The sequence below is a fragment of the Struthio camelus genome, chromosome 2, assembly GCF_040807025.1.
Source record: "Struthio camelus isolate bStrCam1 chromosome 2, bStrCam1.hap1, whole genome shotgun sequence".
Lineage (NCBI taxonomy): Eukaryota > Metazoa > Chordata > Aves > Struthioniformes > Struthionidae > Struthio > Struthio camelus.
Genome location: NC_090943.1, coordinates 48,722,230 through 48,739,758, shown reverse-complemented (window position 1 = coordinate 48,739,758; position 17,529 = coordinate 48,722,230). Strand labels below are relative to the sequence as shown.

Here is a 17,529-nt window from a genome sequence, read left to right as displayed (position 1 = left end):
GTTAACATGTTGTGGATAGACGGAGTTTTCAGTCCCTGATTGAAAGTATATTTCTCATACACAGTAGGCTAAAAATTGAAATAATTTGGACTGGAGTGCATATGGAAGCTTTTTTACAAGAAAACCAAGGCTTGCTCTTACCTTTAAATCTACCAAAAGTAATCCCAACAAAACTTGATCTTCGCATTTATTTTTGTTACTGACATCAGCTGCTTCTGTTCCACTGAGAAGCTTGTGGTTGTTGAAAATTATGGATCTGTGATAAGGGATGTGGCATATCTGAAAGTGCAGTTAATAAAGCAGTAAGTTAAAGAGTGAATTAACAGCTTACAAATCAGTCTGAATGCTGTGCTTGTCAGTTTGAAAGTGCATAGGCTCTGTAGGAGTTGGATGGAAGAGAGATTTGAGCAGTTGTCTACCTTTACTATGGATCGCTGTCCACACATGCGCGTGCACACACGCACAGAGCTGAGAAGGTCTTTCTTCTTCTCTTTGGTGCTTGCATTGATGTAAAATATCATTCTTAAAGCTGTGCCTCTGAAAACAGCCGTTCTTATTTTTTATATGAAGAGACGAAATCAGTCTTTGCACAGCTCTTTCCCACCTGCAGTTTTCTCTTCTGGCTTGCAGGATATTTTAGTATGGGACTTCTCCTCCCCTCCCTTCCCCCCCCTCCCCCCCCGCTTTTATAGCTGTATGCATTGTTCCTCAGTTTCTAAAAATGTGCAGCTGTCAGTTAAAATCTTTGTCACGTTACTGTGGTATTAAACACCTGAAGTTGTGCAGCTGATAAAGGCTTACTTCTGAATAAGAAAATGTGTGATCTTCAGCTTTTCTTCTTGATACTGTATTGCCTTTTTTTCCGTGATTGCTACTGAAGAGCTCACTTTCCCAATTAACCAGATGATGGGAGTTTAAGAAGTTATGTAGTAAGATTCTGTCTTCTTTTGTAAGTTTTTGCTTACAAAAATTTGTAAAACTTGTAAAACTTGTATTTTTGTTCAAGGCAATGAAGTATTATCCAAACATGTCTCCTCTAATTGTTCTGTGGGCTCCTTTGAGTTTATCCTTACCAAAAACAAGTTTCAGTAGTTTTCCTTCATTTTGTGTTTTGCCTCCCTTTCCTGCAGAGTGCCGTGGAATCTTAGAATGAGAAAATGCAGGAGAGCATCCCTTGCTCCCCTCACTGAATGTTTACTTCAGTTTCCTGGCACAAAAGGAGGAAAAAAAACCCTCTAGGTTATAAACACAAAATCACTAAGTGCTGAAAGGAAGATGAAATAATTTGTGCTTATTTTGGTTCCATTTTTCTAGAAAAGACAGACTTTGGAACCTTTCTATTGTATTCCTCAAGTTCTTGTGATTTGCTCTTCTCTCCTAAATTGAAGGAAGTTCTCCTTTCACTTCTTCTGTCTCCAGAAGCCTTTCCAGATGATGCTTTGTTCTCCTGGCTTAGACCACTGACAGCATAAGAAAGGATGACAACCAGGAAACCAGACTCATCATTTCACTGAGATCCTTCTACCTTAATAAAGAACTTCCCTACATAAAGTAGAAGTCTTTCTCCAAGTTTCTCCTTATTTGGAGTTGCAGCATTTAGAAATTGTCGTTTAGATTGTTCCTTGGGAATCAGAAAATTGGTAATGCCCCCAATTTTTTTTTTTGACTTTCCAGTTTCTTAAAGACACTTAAAAAATTATCAGTTCTCTGTTCCTGAATCTTCAGGGGATATTAATCTTCATATCCCCTTGGATAGTAAGGGCAAAGTTGCCAGGTAAGGTGCTAGCCTTGTTAAGGAAATGCACTGCCACATGCAAACCTTTGGGCTTTTGTTTTTAAGGAATTATTCATTCTGTTGTTCCATTTCAGTTGGCTGAGGGGAAGACAGAATGAACTGTTTGGCTAGATAAATCTGGTAGACCATGTAGTCTTTGCTGTTTTTTTTGTTTTGTTTTGGCTTGTTTTGGTTTGTTTTTTTTTTGAGCTTTACAAATTCCTTTTTAGAAGAAAGGGGTAACAGAAGTTTAACTTGACCAGGATGTTGTTACTTCAGCAAGAATCAGAATTATTTCCTTCTGTTTCTCTGCTGTTCTTACAATCTCACTTCGTAGTCCTCTGCGCAGTGAATATAAAAGGAAGAAGTGGAAGGAGTAGAGGCATTATATTTTCACTTTAATAAAATGTTTATACTATTTCACTTGACATTCTCATTAGCAAATGTGGAGAATATGGTCTAGGTGAAAAAGTAGATGGATGCAGAAATAGTTGGAAGAAATCCTGAAGCTGTTCTAGGAGAGCAATTCAAATGGAGTAGCATAGTGGTCTGCCTTGGGTCTGGTTGCAGGTTGTGTGTGTGTGTGGGGGGGGGGGGGGTTGGTTGATTGTTTTGTTGTTGTTAAGTACACTTTAAAAAAGGGGATATAATGCCAAACTTGGATGTTCTGAGAGCACGGTGGAGGACAAAGTTGGATTTCATCAGTGTTTTGTGATGTGTTAGAAAAGTGTTCAAAACTGAAGAAAAAAAGAAAAGTGAAAAGTACTAAATTTGAGAAGGAGAAATAAAACACGCTACTACAAAACGAGACCTGGTTAGTAGCAGTTCTGCTGAGGATTTGGGGACTGTTATAGGTCATGAGTGGAATGAGCTAATATTCTGTGGCTTTGTGTGTGTGTGCGTGTATACACACATACACACACACGTACATATATTTAATACATATCTTCTTCATTCAACACCTAGTGTAACAGAAGGTTATGATAGGCAACTAACTGTTCATTCCTGGTTAGGACTTTTGAAGTCTTAGCCTGAAAGCTCTGCCCAGCTTTTGGCAATGCCAAACATTAAGGTTGAAGGCAGTCCAGAGGGCAGTAGCAGGAATAAAAGTTTTAGACATCAGGGCCTGTGAAGAAAGATTAACTGATTCAATTATCAACTCTTCTCCATGTCCACTGAAGATACAAGAAAAAACAAACCTTTTTTGTGAGTCAGGGCTGTTAGATCAGAGATAAGGGAAGTTTTTTCTGTCTCTCTGGGAGTAGCTGATCAGCACTGCATTGTATAGAATGTCTATAAAATCTTTCACTAGTTGATTTTTAAGGACAGATTAAGTCCTCTATTTACCCAGTTTCCCAATATGGAAAGAACAAAGTGACCTCTTGAGGTTCCTTTGAACCCTTTTTTTCTGACTCTGTAAGGTCTTTTCTGTGGTTTCTTTATATATGTATGTATGTATATATATATGTGTGTGTGTGTGTATATATATATGAAATGTATATTTTAATATCATTATGCAGGCTTTGTGTGTGTGACACTGACATTGCATACCACCTTTACTCGCTGGGTGTTGTACTTCCAGATTGTATATGCTTATTTTTCCAAGTACTGAAGAACAAGCGTAAGTAGGATCTTTAAACAGTAGCACTTGTCAAGCTTATTTTTGTCAAATACATTTTACAAAAGTATGTGTATATAATGTTTTCTTCTTGTGTATGACTTCTTTAAATGTAAACCAAGGTGGATTTATCCATCTTATGTGATAACACAAGCATACCTAAACTTACAATACTCGTTTTTCTTTTTAAATTATTTTTAAAAGGACATTTGGTCTCTGTATCCTTTTAGTTTGGTTTTGGTGAAGTTCTAGTTGAGACTTTTCCTGCTGAAAGGTTACTCTGATTAGGCTAAGGCCATCTTTTGCATTAGTGCAGATTTTATTCGAGGCTACTTTTTGGTCAACGTTTGGTTGGCTTTAAGCAGTAGTAGTGGAAGGAACATCCGTTCTGTGCAGTTCTAATAAAGCTTCAATACGTTTCCTTTATGTGCAGTTCTGTGACATTCTTCACTGTATTGTTTGCAAGTTCTTTGCTTTTATTTTCTCCTGTTTTTATTTCCTGCAATACACATATTCCAGAATGAGTGCCAAAATGTTTTTGCACAAAATGCAGAGTCCAGGAGTTTGATTTCAGTTTTTTTTTTTTTAATTGTTAGCTTTGCTGTAAACTGAACTGCAAGTTAAGCAATCTGATGTTTGCAAAGCAAGGCAAACACAGCAAGATATCCACCAAAAAAAAAAAAAAAGGTTAAAGTTGGTATGGACAGAGTGGGTAGCCACCCATCAACCTGTCCTTCTGGATAGTTTCCAAACCTGTCAGAAACGAAGCCGTTATTAGTTCTATAAATGGATGTAGGAGAAAGTGGGATTTCTTGGCTACCTGAAGACTCATTTGCAAAAGACTGCAGCAGAGTCTGGGGGAAGTGAGTGCTCAAGAGAGAAGAGAGAGAGAATTTACCTCTGAATACTTAAGTCCTATTACTTATGCAGGTTTAGCTACTTCAGACTTTCTGTGCCATCTTAGGATTTCCTACTGGCTTTACCCTTACTTTCTATTCTGTCTTTCTTGTCTGGTAGTTGTACTTTTTTTTCCAGGCTTGTGGTTTTCTTTTAAAGTAATAAGTTACTTTTGGTATTGTACCCAGGCTTGTGAAACTAAGTGATGGGCGTATGTGAGAATTTGTTTCTCAGGGTTTCTTAGGCGTGCACTCGTAGTAGTCAGCTAGCGGTGTGTGCTTCATCGGTTCTGGGAGAAAGTAGTTAGTTGAGATGCATAGTTCTTACAGGACACTTACCTGACGCCACCTCATCCCATGACTACTTCAGCCTCGTTGTCCACACGGCTGTGTGTACGTTGTTTATCTGCCAAACTCGGTGAGGCAAGTCATGGAAAGACCAAGTGATTCGCTGGTTGTTGAAGTCATGTGAAACTTAAAGTTATCAGAATTGTTCCTTGAGTCTGGTGGTAAAAACAAACATAGGCTATAAATGTTTTTAGCCTGCTGGGCAGCAGCACAATAGAGTCTTTGTTCTTTCAGAGTACTTAATTGTAAACTAGGTCATGAAACTATTGCCCTCTGATTTGAGGAAAGGTGGGAAAATACCAGCTTTTTTAAGGACTTTTAACTCTTATGAACAGTGTTGAATGTTGACCTATTAATCTTTTTCAAATAGCGTTTAGAAATAACTAAATGTTGTGCCTATATTCGAAATAATTTGTCTTTTGAGGTTGCTAAAGGAGTTGGAAATGATAATATCCTTCCCACAAAGCACGCATGTACATCTCTTGGGGAAGACAACTAAATGCAGGAGCTGGTTACTGCAGCAGAGTATTGCAAAGGAATGAGAAGTGAGATTTCACTTTTTTTTTTCCTTTTTTTTTTTTTTTTTTCCAGTAAGCGTGAGAGTTCATGGCGTTTTTCTGCTGTCTTGCTAATGCTAGTCCACAAAGATGCCTTTACCCTCAAGCTACTAAACTGATCCGTAAGGCTTAGTGAAGTAGTATCCCCTACCTCTTGTGTTCTTTAGGGTATTGTTCTGGTTGCAGAGCAGAGCTGCAACAGTCAGATACCCTAGATTTGCTGTGCCAGGAAAATATTTGTATTCATTTACTATCTACCTGCAGATCCCCTTCAACCTTGAATAAACCACGAGATAGGATATAGTTAAAATGTGGACTAGATTTAGGGGCAGGAGTAGAGGTATAAAAATGGATGCCAGTCCTGTGGTAGTATAGGTACGTTGAGCTGGATACTGTAAGGGCTTAATAAGAAAGATATCTCATAGCTGTCCTATGTATAAGCATGGTTTTAAGTAAAAGCTTTATATTACTTTCACTTACGAGGAGTGTAATAATTATAATAATAATTATTATTAATCATTATATACCCAAACTCTCCCTAGTGTTTTATTTGAATTCAAGTCTTCCCTCCCAAGAATTCGTGGACTATGTTCCTTTTTAATCACATCGTTAACTTTAGCACTGGTCCCAAAGACCTATCAAGCGTTCTCCCTGCTGCCCCCAGCGCTCCTTATTAGACAGGCTACAAGGCCTCTGTCCAGAAAGGAGAGGCAACCTGTTAATGACTGTCCTGCTGCTTAACTAGGTACGAACACACTCATTTACTCACTGTGATGCCAGCGCTGCCTTCTGGCACAGCAGGGTTCTGAGGAAGCTATGTGCTGTTTTATAAAACAAAATATTCTGTTAATTATAGAATCATATAAATGAGAATAATGCATGGGTCTTAGTAGTTTTGATTATGACTAGACATAACAGTAATTAGCTGCTTTGGGCTGATAAAGGTTGAGAGAGAATTTACCCTTAAGTCATTTTTTGAAAAAAAAACAAAACTAAACTAAAATGGTACAAAACAGTTGTGGATGTCTTTGGGGGGGCTGGAGAACTGAAATCTACTTTCTTAGATTTTAGTCATGTTGAGATGCAGCCTGGAGGAAGGAGGCTACACAGAGGCTGAGCGGTTAGTAATAGTTGGCTAAGATTTAAAGATTTTGAAAATAGCAGCAAAACAAAAAGAAATATGGGCAGAGAGAAAAAGTAGTTTGTTTTTGGCGGAGAAGAGGGAAAGAGAACTGCTGCCTTTGCAGGCTCTTCACTCGTTGAAGAAGTAGGCTGCATACATATTTATTGATTGCATGACAGAGAAACTTTTGTGTGGAGTGACAGAACTGACAAAGCTTTTTACAAGTACATGAATCCTTTCAACCTGTTCTTCTAAAGATATGTTTGCTTGTTTTGTGCTTATTAACCTGTGCATGTAACTCTTGTTTGTAGAGATCTGCGTGGGGGGGAGAGACATAAAAATAAGGAGAGAGGAGAAAGATTTAAATTTAAGCGTAACACTGGCACAAGAACAAACAGATATGAACTGCTTATGACTAAAATGGGAAGAATCAGAACTGTACGTTAAGCCAGGAAGCAGTTTCTAGCGTACATGTTCAACTGCTGTTCAGCGTTCCTCCGGTGTGTTACCAGTTATCTGTTTTGACCTATTTCCTATTAGTTGCACCGCCAAAAACCAACAACAACAACAACAAAAAAAAACCAAAAACCACACCACAAAAAACTCTATCTCCAGAAATGAAGTGCACTACTTCTGTAAAGTACTACTGCCTCAGGTTAGTTGCGTGATCCACATCTGGATAATAATTAACAATAATGATCAAAACTCTCAGGCATCAGTAACTTGGAAGTGCCGTGTCAAGTCACTTGACCTCCTGGCCTGACTGACGCAGCTGCGTTGGGGCTCCCAAGGTTAGCTGTGCAAAGGCAGGGGACAGCAAACAAACCAGCGTGGGAGCAGGCCTGCATGTGGATGCTACTGGGAGGTGCAATGGCCCTTGGTGCATGCCTGCATAATTACTCTTCAATAGCATCAAAAAAAAAAAAGGAAGTTTTCTCCTTTGCAACTGAGTGTGGATTTCGAATATTTTTATGTAGATATTTTTGCTGTATGTTATCCTGCTCTGCAGTTGCATCACAGTCCAGACTGTCTAATTATTCTTTACCCCATGTTGCCTCCAGCTGTGACCTCACAAGCTAAACAAGGTCACGCGTGGCTAGAATGAGGGAAGCCGAGCAAAAACTCAGCGCTTCAGGACATATTAGTGATTGAGTAGGTGAGGTGGCACCCATGAGTTAATGTTATCCCTGTGCCCCAGACTGGTAAGGGGTGCTGCAGCTTGCAGGATGAGATGTAAATTTAAGCTCCTTTATTAAAGTTTCCATGGTATTTCTGGGAAAAGTCAAGATGTTAATTCAGAGCTCCTGCCCAAGTTCAGATTTTAAAGGCTATGTTCTCTCTACATGTCTAATTTCTGTATTAGTAGAGTCATACTATCCTTCTGCTCCCATCTTGAACTGTTCTTAGAGTTGTTGTGAAAGTGTTTGCGTTCCAGCAGTGGACATGTTCGTGGTAGGCAGCAGGTTCATTTGCAGACACAATGGTCCATGTGAACATTCTTGCATTTCAAAAACTTTTGAAATCAAATTTATGTAGGAAATGTCTAGTCAAAACTGAAACGCTGCCCTATGGCTTTTTTGGCTTTTAATGTATGCAGAACAATTATTTTTTGGTCCTGAATATAAATATACAGCTTTGCAACATGATCATGAGTAGTCATTTACATATTTTTATCTTTCATAGGATTCAAGTGCCCTGTATGTTCAAAATTTGTATCTTCTGATGAAATGGATTTACATCTTGTGATGTGTTTGACAAAACCGAGGATAACCTACAATGGTAAGAAAGAAGAAGTAAGCTGATAATTATTTCTCCATTTTAAACATGAGCGTGATGATAATTTTTTATTAATAAGATACTCTGATTAATTTACTGTTTGTGACTGGACTGAGAAATGGTCTATGCTTTTTGTTTATAGTTTGTTTTTTGCAGAGTAATTCCTAATTAACTTATATTGGCATGCAGTATAAACAAATTAATTTACACTGTGGACTCACACTTGCACCTTATTCAAGAAAGTGGCTTGGTTGGGGGGAGGAGGGGAGGCTAAAGAATTTCTTCCTTCTTGAACTGATTGCATATGTAGTGTTTCAAAGACTAGTAGAGATGTATGTCTTGCCTTCAGCTTTTGTGTTCTTAATGAGACTTTGACCAATGTCAAATGAATCACCTGTGGTAGCTCTATTTTATTTTATTTTATTTTTTCCCCCATAACACTAAGGTCTCCTCCTCAGCAACTTTTGGTATAAAGCAAACAGGACTTGTGCCACTGTCGGGATCAAACCTTTCTGCCAGTATTGCTTAGGTTGATACTCAGGGTTCTAAGAGAAGCACGCAGAAAGATTTCCTAAAATTAGGAATTAGAAAATTTTACTGAAATCTTAGTGCCTAATTTGGCAGAGCTGCCCTGCTGTTATAAAATCTTGTAAGTGCCTCCTGAATGAGCTTATTTCTCATGTATCTGGTGACTGGTGAGCACAGAATACAGTTAAGAAAGAAGTTATAGAGAAGGTGGAGTCAGAGTGACTTTGGAGGTACATGGTGAAAGGGTGAGTGGCAATGGACACAAGTTGCAGCAAGGAACATTCTCATTCAATATAAGGAATATATTCTTCATGAGGGCGGTCAAACACAGGAACAGCAACACAGAGAGTTTCTGCGATCTCTGTCCTCGGAGATAATCAGAAATCGACTGGATGAGGCCCTGAGCAACGTAGTTCTAAGTCAGTCCTCCTTTGAGTGAGGGGCGGGACCGGAAGACCACCAGAGGTCCCTCCTCACATAAAATATTGTGTAAATAACCTATTCTCATGGACTCTTTGACCATCCTGGCTTCGTTGCTGTTATGGTATCCTAAACTGTCTGAATTTTGTATTGGAATAAGTCCCGAAGGATGGTTGGGCCCACCTTATTCTTTGTTTTGGGAACGGTAAGACATCCTGGCTGTAGGCACAGCCTTAGTGGCCAAAATAATTTGAAATTGTATACATCTAGCTGTAAAATTCATTTCAAAGTGTAGGAATCAAGGTAAGTAAATATATTTCTCTTGCTGTTTCCACATATTTTTAAGAGGATTGACTTCATCTAACAGAGGGTTATTTTCTTTTATTTTTTTAATTAAGACTGAGCAGTTTCCAGTGCATGTTGTTAGAAATGAGATACTGTATGTTAGGGAGAAGTAGGCTAGTTTCCCAGTCAAGGAGGAATCGTGCACTTGGGTTTAGGGTAGAACAGGAGGTGAGCTGGCAGAGAAGCCCTGGCAGTAATCCAACTGATGGGATGTGCACAAATTAGAAGTTGACTATGTGAAATCCTTTTCCCCCGTTGCTTCCCATGTGTACCTGTGTGCACGCACAGCTGGCTGACTTTTTTCAAAGAAACAGCAGTTACATAACATAGCCTCTCAGCATTGTGATGTTCATTTATATCACAACAGTGTCGTCGTCGACCTTTTTTCTCAATTATTTCTCTCGGCTGGCACACTGCTGACTGGAGCAGCATTTTTGGGCCATCTTTTTACCTTTGCGCAGTCTCTTGAGTCAAAAAACCTTCATATAAATGAGCAGAAGTAAAAATGTGTAAGTGACACCTGAAGCCACTCTCTTGATAATCAACAGCAGGACAACAGCAGTCACGGGCAATGCAATATGAGATATTACCTGAATCATCTAATTTCTCTATTTAGAAGTATGTGTACAGTACAGAATCTTAGGTGCTCATTCTAGGAAGTGGTTATAAGGCTTCAAAGGAGAAAACTACTAAATTACATAAATTGATTTGAGAGACACTTACTTAGAAGTATGACCTCATTCTCATAAACCCTTAATAAACGTGTGCATTGATCCTTTTAACTCTGGTTCGTTAGCTCTCAGGGTTGTGGATTAAAATTAGAATTACGGCATGTAGTTGGGTGCTAATGTAAACACTCAGTAGAGTAGACTCTGAATGCTGCTAGTGTGCCAGTGCCTTCCCACGCTTTTCTGTACTCCGAAAAAGCCAATAAAGTCTCATGCAACTCAATGATTGAGTTTTTGAGAGGTTTTTTGGGAGTGGAGGTGGTTATTTAAGTTACTGTAGCACAAAGAAATCTAGGATACAGCTTCAGAGTTGAGTAGTGCGCAATCATTAATTTGTGATATGATTGTAAACCCTTCAAGCAGGCTAATGCAAGAGACTTAACTAGCGATTGATAACTTGACTTAATGCTGCTCTACTCAGATTTTGCTTGAGGGGAAAAGAGATTCAACTATCCACTTTGATACCTTTTTCCCAAATAGAAGTTATCGCTCTGTGTTTTCTTTACTTTCTCATTGTTATTTTGGCCTTAAGCCAGTTACACTCAACTAGAGCCAAGTAGGCACCATTTGTTTGTGCTGTTCACTGGTGGTTTCCCAGTCCTCTTATCAGTAGCAGGAAAAACATCCATTTTTTTCATTATTTTCTCTCTGAATCTTACGTGGCAAGTAGTTGAAGACTGCCTTAGACTTGCAGGTGGTAAGATGTTTAAGAACTGTACATTCAGACTGAACCATGTGATTGTCTCATTCTGTTCTAGATATCTTTCCTCATGACACTGTAAATGTATGAAGATTAGTTGCTTTTTCTAGGAAATGTCTGGGAACAAACTTTGCATATTATCATTCTGGGAAGACAAATGCTTTTTCTTTGTAATAAGAATCTGAGGCATATAGTCTTCCCCAGAAAATTTTATAATACTGTTCAGTTGTAATATGGAATTTAACAAAAATTAATGAGTCCTCACAGCCAATCTCTAATTGCTTTCTGAGCTACCTTTGTGCATTGCATTTGGCAGTAAGAAGAGTCAGTGAACTGCAAGCTCTGGCAGCTGTCTGATTTACATGTGTTTTCTGAAAAAGAGTGGTCACGAATTTGTCCCAGTTCTATGTTGGAAGCTATGCTGAGTTCCATATAAATAAATCGGTACATTTTATTGGCCTTATTCTTTCAAAATCATGTGACTTGCCTCCAACAGAGATCTCATTGCTTACTGAATCTGGCACATAACAGGAGCTCTTTCTTATTTCTGTAGGACTTTGTTCCAAGTATCTCTTAAACTACTTGTGCTCAGACATGAACCAGTATCTAGTCTTTTTGATATAAAAGCTGTTTAAATGAATCAAATTATGCAAAAACATTGTGTTGTTTGGTGTTACTGTTTTAAATAGACTTGCTTTTTTTAGCGATTAAAAACTCTTTTCATACTGTTATTTGCTGAGAAGCCAGAATAGGTCCCATGCCCTAGCTAGCATTCATGCCACAGAATGTTAAAAGGTAGTTTTATGAAGCAAGTGGGTTACTTACCAGTTGACTGACTTCTTGGAAAAATACTGAAATGTTGTATAGCCATACTCATTCCTTTTATCTTCGTCAAAGTGTTTAATGAAGCCCCTTGCAACATCTCTTTCAGGTTTGCTATGGTAAGTTAAGCACAGAGCCCATTTAGTGACTACTAAGAAGAAAGCCTTTATTTTGGTTAAGCAGAGGCATTTACTTAAATAACGCTAGTACTCTGGAAGCAACTTGCATTTAACTCGTAGCTATAAAGTCAGTTTGCATAAATAATAGCTGCTGAAAAGCAGGTCAGACTTACCTGGTGAAATTTAGGTTTGAATTATTTGGGGGGAGGGGGGAGGGAAGTGTTCACTTTTCTTTATAGTCTTGATTTTTATTGCAAGAAGACGTTTTATAAAAATTGAAAAGGCACAGGGAGGGGAGATAGAGAGGGAGGGAGGAAGGGAGGGTTGGTTGTGGCTTAAAAGGAACTAATTTTAGATGTTTTGCAACTAATGAAACTAACTCCTTTCGGCAAAACCTTGCAGTTGGTTCTGTCTGAAATAATTCTTTTTTCATTTTAAAATTTCTTTGTTTGTTTCTCAGAACACTTTTTAAGGCTTTGTTGTTATTGTTATTAAAGGGCCTCTCTGACAGCAGGAACTAGCAACCTGGCACCTCTCCAGACGGGGAAGCCACTGACCCTGGAGAGCCAGTCGGCTCACTAGACTGGTTGGCTGGCTGGGCAAGCCGGCCTGTCCCCTTTCAAAAGTTTTGATTGAATTAGCACATTCCTGTGGAATATTTTGGGTTTCATCAACTCAGCACTTTGTGTTGGAACGTTGTTCTACTGGAAACTTTTTAACTGGCTCTCCTTAAAGCTACTTTCTAAGGGGCAATGCTACTTTATAACTGCATTTAATTCAAATATGGCAGTGGGTCTGATTATTGGCCAACATATTGACTGAGGTTCGTTTTTAGGAGGAAAGCTTTCGCTAATGTAATTTCAAAGAGAAAATGTCAAGGCATCTAGTGCATGAGCTGTTGAGGCTTTTTCCTTATTCAAAGTAACTACTCTAGAGTTGTTATTATTTTTTAAAACTGTAATCAGTGAAATTTGAGCCCTATCACCAAAAAAGGATAAGGGATCAAACATCGTAGGTAACAGTGATTACATATATGGTTTTGCATTTAAGGTTTATTCAGCTCTGTCTTGAATGTAGGATTAGTATGTGGCAAGACTATTATAGGCCGAATAGGAAAATTAAGGTAGAAGACTAACAAAATATGCTGGAAGGAAAACAAGAGTGAAGCTCAATGTATTCTTCCTCTCCAGCAACATATGTTTTTGGGGGAACGTTTGAGTCCAGTATAGTGTGCAGCTAAGCCAAATAGTCCAGCACTGGCTAACAAAATTTGAAGTGGCTTGAGCCACAGCAGTGCAACCGGTCTAGATTAGCAAGGAAACAAAGCAGGGTTCAGTCGTGAGGATATAATCACGCTGTTTATTCTACATCAGTAAAAAAATACTTAGGCTTAGTTTCCCCTTGTGAGAAAAGAGAAGTAGTAGTACTGCATGCTTGGTTACACTGAGGCTTGTAGGGTAGAGTTTCAGGATCCTAAATTGGAGTCTGTATGAGCAATAATCCAGCTATATAAGTTATCAACATCTACATGAAAATTATAATGTATATATTTTAATCGGCAGTAGAGATTTGGAGACTGGCATAAGTGAACAAAAGGACGAAAAAAAGGTATTTTAAAAACATTCTTGGCTCTCCCTTCATTTCTCTAACACAAGTTGTAAGCATTATTGATTTGTGGCTGTTACAAGATCTTAGGGTCAGACTACTTATGTCAGAACATGAATGTTCAGTTTATATTATTCAGAAGAAGGGAAAAGAAAGAGTGCACCTTAACCTAGCGTTCAGACCATCAAGATCCTTGATTCTAGTAGTATTGTCCACCACAGGGACTTGATTTCCTTGGTTGCTTCTCTGCACACAGAAAAACCCAGGAGAGTAAAAACAGCAGGACTGATGCTGTTAACTGTTTTGACAGATGTGCTCAGAGCTTCGGTCTGGAATGAAAAGAATTGCCAGCTTCAAGTTCATTTCTCTACCGGGATTCCTGAGAGAAACCCTGAAAGACCTCACAAAAGGGCATCTAGCCAGTCTGCCTGGAAAAGCATAAGCCCTGTCCTCACCCTTTAGTAGAACTAGACTTTCAGCAAAGCAGTACAAAATAATACTAAGGGAAATTGGTTCTTTCATTCCACTTTATCTGAGATGGAAAATTCTCCATAGAATTTCTTAATTCTTCCATTTTGGAGTTTTAACAAGATTATTGGCTATGAGGTCTAGCTTCTTGCCGTGCTTTAGTTGGTGCTGCACACTGTCCTCAGGAAAAAAGAGTATACTCAATAAAGTAGTTTAACAGCACAAGTAGACAGACAATTGCCCTGTCCTTGCAGTTAAAATAGTAACATCTCCTCTTATTTGATCTTCTATACCCATGAATACCCTCCAGAGGATATAGGAGGTTCATTCAATTTTCCTAATGCTTTTAAACTATTTTCTTTTGTACTTCTTAAAATTAATTAGAACAACTGTTCAACATCTGTTGTACTTGGAGATTTTGTTTAATATGTTGACAACAGAAGAACATTACTACAATAAATAAAATTATAATCTCAGACACTTGCACAGCTGTTATTCCAATGAATTGCTATAACATCAGCTCAGGCTTTTCCTAACTTGTCTTGCAAATGATGGTTACAATTTTAAGGAGGGAAATTGTGTTTGAAGAACTTGATTCAGGTATTTTGATTAGTTCGCACATCCTTTGGGAACTGTTGATGACATTTGAGCAGGGAGGGAACTTTCACTGGGTTTCCACCAATGTCGACCTTGGGTAGCTAGCTATTAGTCCAAACCTGACTGCCAAGAGGAACAGCTGACAAACTCTTAACTCTTCCCTCTTTTGTTCAGTCAAAGTGTATTTCTTTCCAACCTGCCCAAATCTCTCTTTCAACAGTTTTGGTGCCTCATAGAAGAGCAGCACTGCAAAAACAGCCTGTTACTAGCTTGCGGGTGCAGGGGGGAGGTTAAGACTGTGACTTTCCATATGATTTTTGATGGAGGGTTTGTTTATTTGTTTTTCATTTTAAAGAGTGGTGGTGACAAACGTGACTAAATAAAACCACACTAAGTTGCAGTGGCGCAGTGTGGACCTACCTGCTAATGGGGCCTCTGCTTATGTGACCCCATTTCAGCCGCAGTCAGTGGAGGAATTAGGTGAGGCTATCACAGTGGAGCTGCAGCATTTTTAGAGGCTGCAGCCTCGAATCCTTCCTCCTTCACCACAAGCTGTTAACCTTTGCTAAAGGGGGAGGGAGGGGACAAATTGTATATTTGGAACAGTTTGGCTGAAATGGGAACATGGCGTAACTGAGAGAGAAGTGCTTTAAACGTCCGAAACAACAGTTCCCGAGCTGCAGACTACCCCATTTATCCTGGTAAGATGCGTCTCAGAGGCTCAGTGGTGGTAGTTTAAATGTCCACATTGTTTATTATTTTATTCATATAAGAGAAAGGGAGGTATAGATTTGCAAAGTAACTATGACAGCTCATTTTCCTGGTGCAATTTGGTGATGCTCAATACCTTAGGCTATTTTTTATTGCTGTAATGAAGAAAAGCCCACATATTTTCATCTCACTGAGGAGGATGCAAGTCTAGAGACCCTGAGGCACATCAGAGATCACATCCATTCATATATGGAACCTCGCTCTGATTTGTTGCGAGTGGGATTGACTCTCTTTAACCTTTGGGAAGGAAGATATTTGGTGGCTGATTCTCTGTATACTTTCCCTTGATTTAGGCCAAAGTCCACTAGACAGTGCTTCCTGTGATGAAGCCATCAAAAGTCACTGTTGGTCAACATAGCTATAATGCCACTTCGTATTTAATACTTTGCCACTTAATACCTGATTCTTGAGGGTGGGACAGCAATTGTTTTTTCTCTACACGTTGGAATCACCTTTCTATAAATGCATGTGTGCCACAGGAATATTTTATCTACAACACTAGATAAATAGGCTAAAGCTATTGTCGGATTATAAAAGGAGCCTGCTTCTTTCTGAAGGTAGCACAGAAAACAGGATCATTCATGCGCTGAATAGCTCAAGTTCTTCCTTCTCCTTATGAACTGCTCCTAGTCTCAGATACGGCATTGTCTTGCTTTGGTACTGACAGCGCTGCTAAAGTCAAATAACAGTTCTTGTCCTAGAAAATCATGGGTACAACAGTGCTGTGAAGAACACCTGCAGGTGAAGAACAGAGTAATTCTGATGAGGTTAGGAAAAACCCATAGGTATTCTACTGTATGTCATTGTGCTTCTGTTATATAATGGAAGTGCAGTGCTGTATGCAGAAACCCAAAGTACAGTGTTGTTAGCTCAACAGCAAATACTCATTATGCTGTGACTCTGCATCATGTGATCCAGGCAGATAGGAACCACCTTCCATGTCTTACACTTAATCAGTCTTTAGCTCTGCGAGGTCATTCAGAGGATGACATAAATCGTGTCTGCAACTGCTGCAGTCTTGTGACTGCTGGGAATTTAGCTTCAGGGAAGATCATGTCCCTAGTCTTGCATGGTAATTCTGCAGTCTTTAAATCTGATACCTCTAAAACCTTGAGATTATACTCATTTGCTAGCTGCAAACTGACTTATTTTTTGTAGTTGATCTGTGGAAACAATATCCTTGAAAATACTCATCTTTTCCTAGTCTTAGAGAATATGTTTCACAGGCTGAATTTTAAAATAAAAATACTTGAAATCTTAGACTTTAAAAAAATGAATGCCAAACTGCATCTCATTGAAATTGAGTGACCTGTGTAGGAATTTCATGGTATTTCCTTCCTTAAATTCCATGCAGTTTTGTAGGAACTGCACTAGAACAGCTTAGTCTCAGATCAAGAATTTTATCCTGAAGAAATATAAAACAATAAGCAATGCTTAGCAAGCTGAGAAAGTGTTCTGGAGCAGCTAATTGAGAGTATTGTCTGAAAAGTCATTAGTGTTGTTTTTCTTCAGATTAAAATCTTGCTTTAAAACTTGCTACTCTTTATTTAATTAAGGAATCTTGCACTTCTGAATTGCAGACTCAAGGCTTCAGTGATGAAAGAAGTCAATACAATTTTTGCAGGGTATTTCAGTGTCTGAGTAACTTCCAAAACAAGCTGAATGAAAACACTGCTAATGTGAAGGAGTACCCTCACATCTAAATTGGGCATTATCAGCAGTGTTTACATAGGAATTTTTTTTTTTTTTTTTTTTTACCAGTTCTAAGTATTTGTACTTAAATCGAGTGAGTCTAGAACAGCTTGTAAATTGTCTATTGACAGAGATTAGATTGATTATGTACTGACATAGCTACAAAATACTAGAGTAGCCCATTGTATCTCCACTGGAGGAACTCCCCGCCCTGAAGGTGGCATAACGTAGTCTCGGGTGGCGCTCGATTTGCTCAACTGCACAGCTGAACCCAAAGTTCTAGCACGCAGCTGAAATACGAAATACTTCGCTATTAGTAGATTTAGTGCTGAACTGTATGGACATTTATGAAACCTTGTTAACGCTTCCTTATAATGACCTAGAATAACTGCCATCTTAACCCTGCTCTGATTGCTCTCTCTGTTCTAAAGCTGTCTGAAATTTTGTTCGCTTTGACCATGTTCCTCATTCCTTCTTTTCTTGTGTGAAGTTTAATTAGGTAACCTTCATGTTTGTTGAATAGAGAAGCAAGCCGTTAATACTGTGGTGTTCAATGATTTCTTTAGCCCATAAATAATGCTTGTTTGTTTTGGGAGGTAGGGAGAGGGGGGAGAGAATTGTTTGGTTTAGATTTTTATCTTT

At 38.7% G+C, this 17,529-nt stretch overlaps 1 protein-coding gene across 2 annotated transcripts in view; it reads left to right on the top strand.

The window, feature by feature from the left end:
- ZNRF2 (zinc and ring finger 2) overlaps positions 1-17,529 on the top strand; it is a 62,236-nt gene that overhangs the window by 23,884 nt on the left and 20,823 nt on the right. For both annotated transcript variants that reach the window (XR_011139710.1, XM_068935576.1), the window contains exon 2: positions 8,000-8,095. Coding sequence is in view for 1 of the 2 variants with exons in the window: in XM_068935576.1 (XP_068791677.1) it covers positions 8,000-8,095 (96 nt within the window). In the remaining variant the exon portion in view is untranslated. The remainder of the gene's footprint in view (positions 1-7,999; positions 8,096-17,529) is intronic.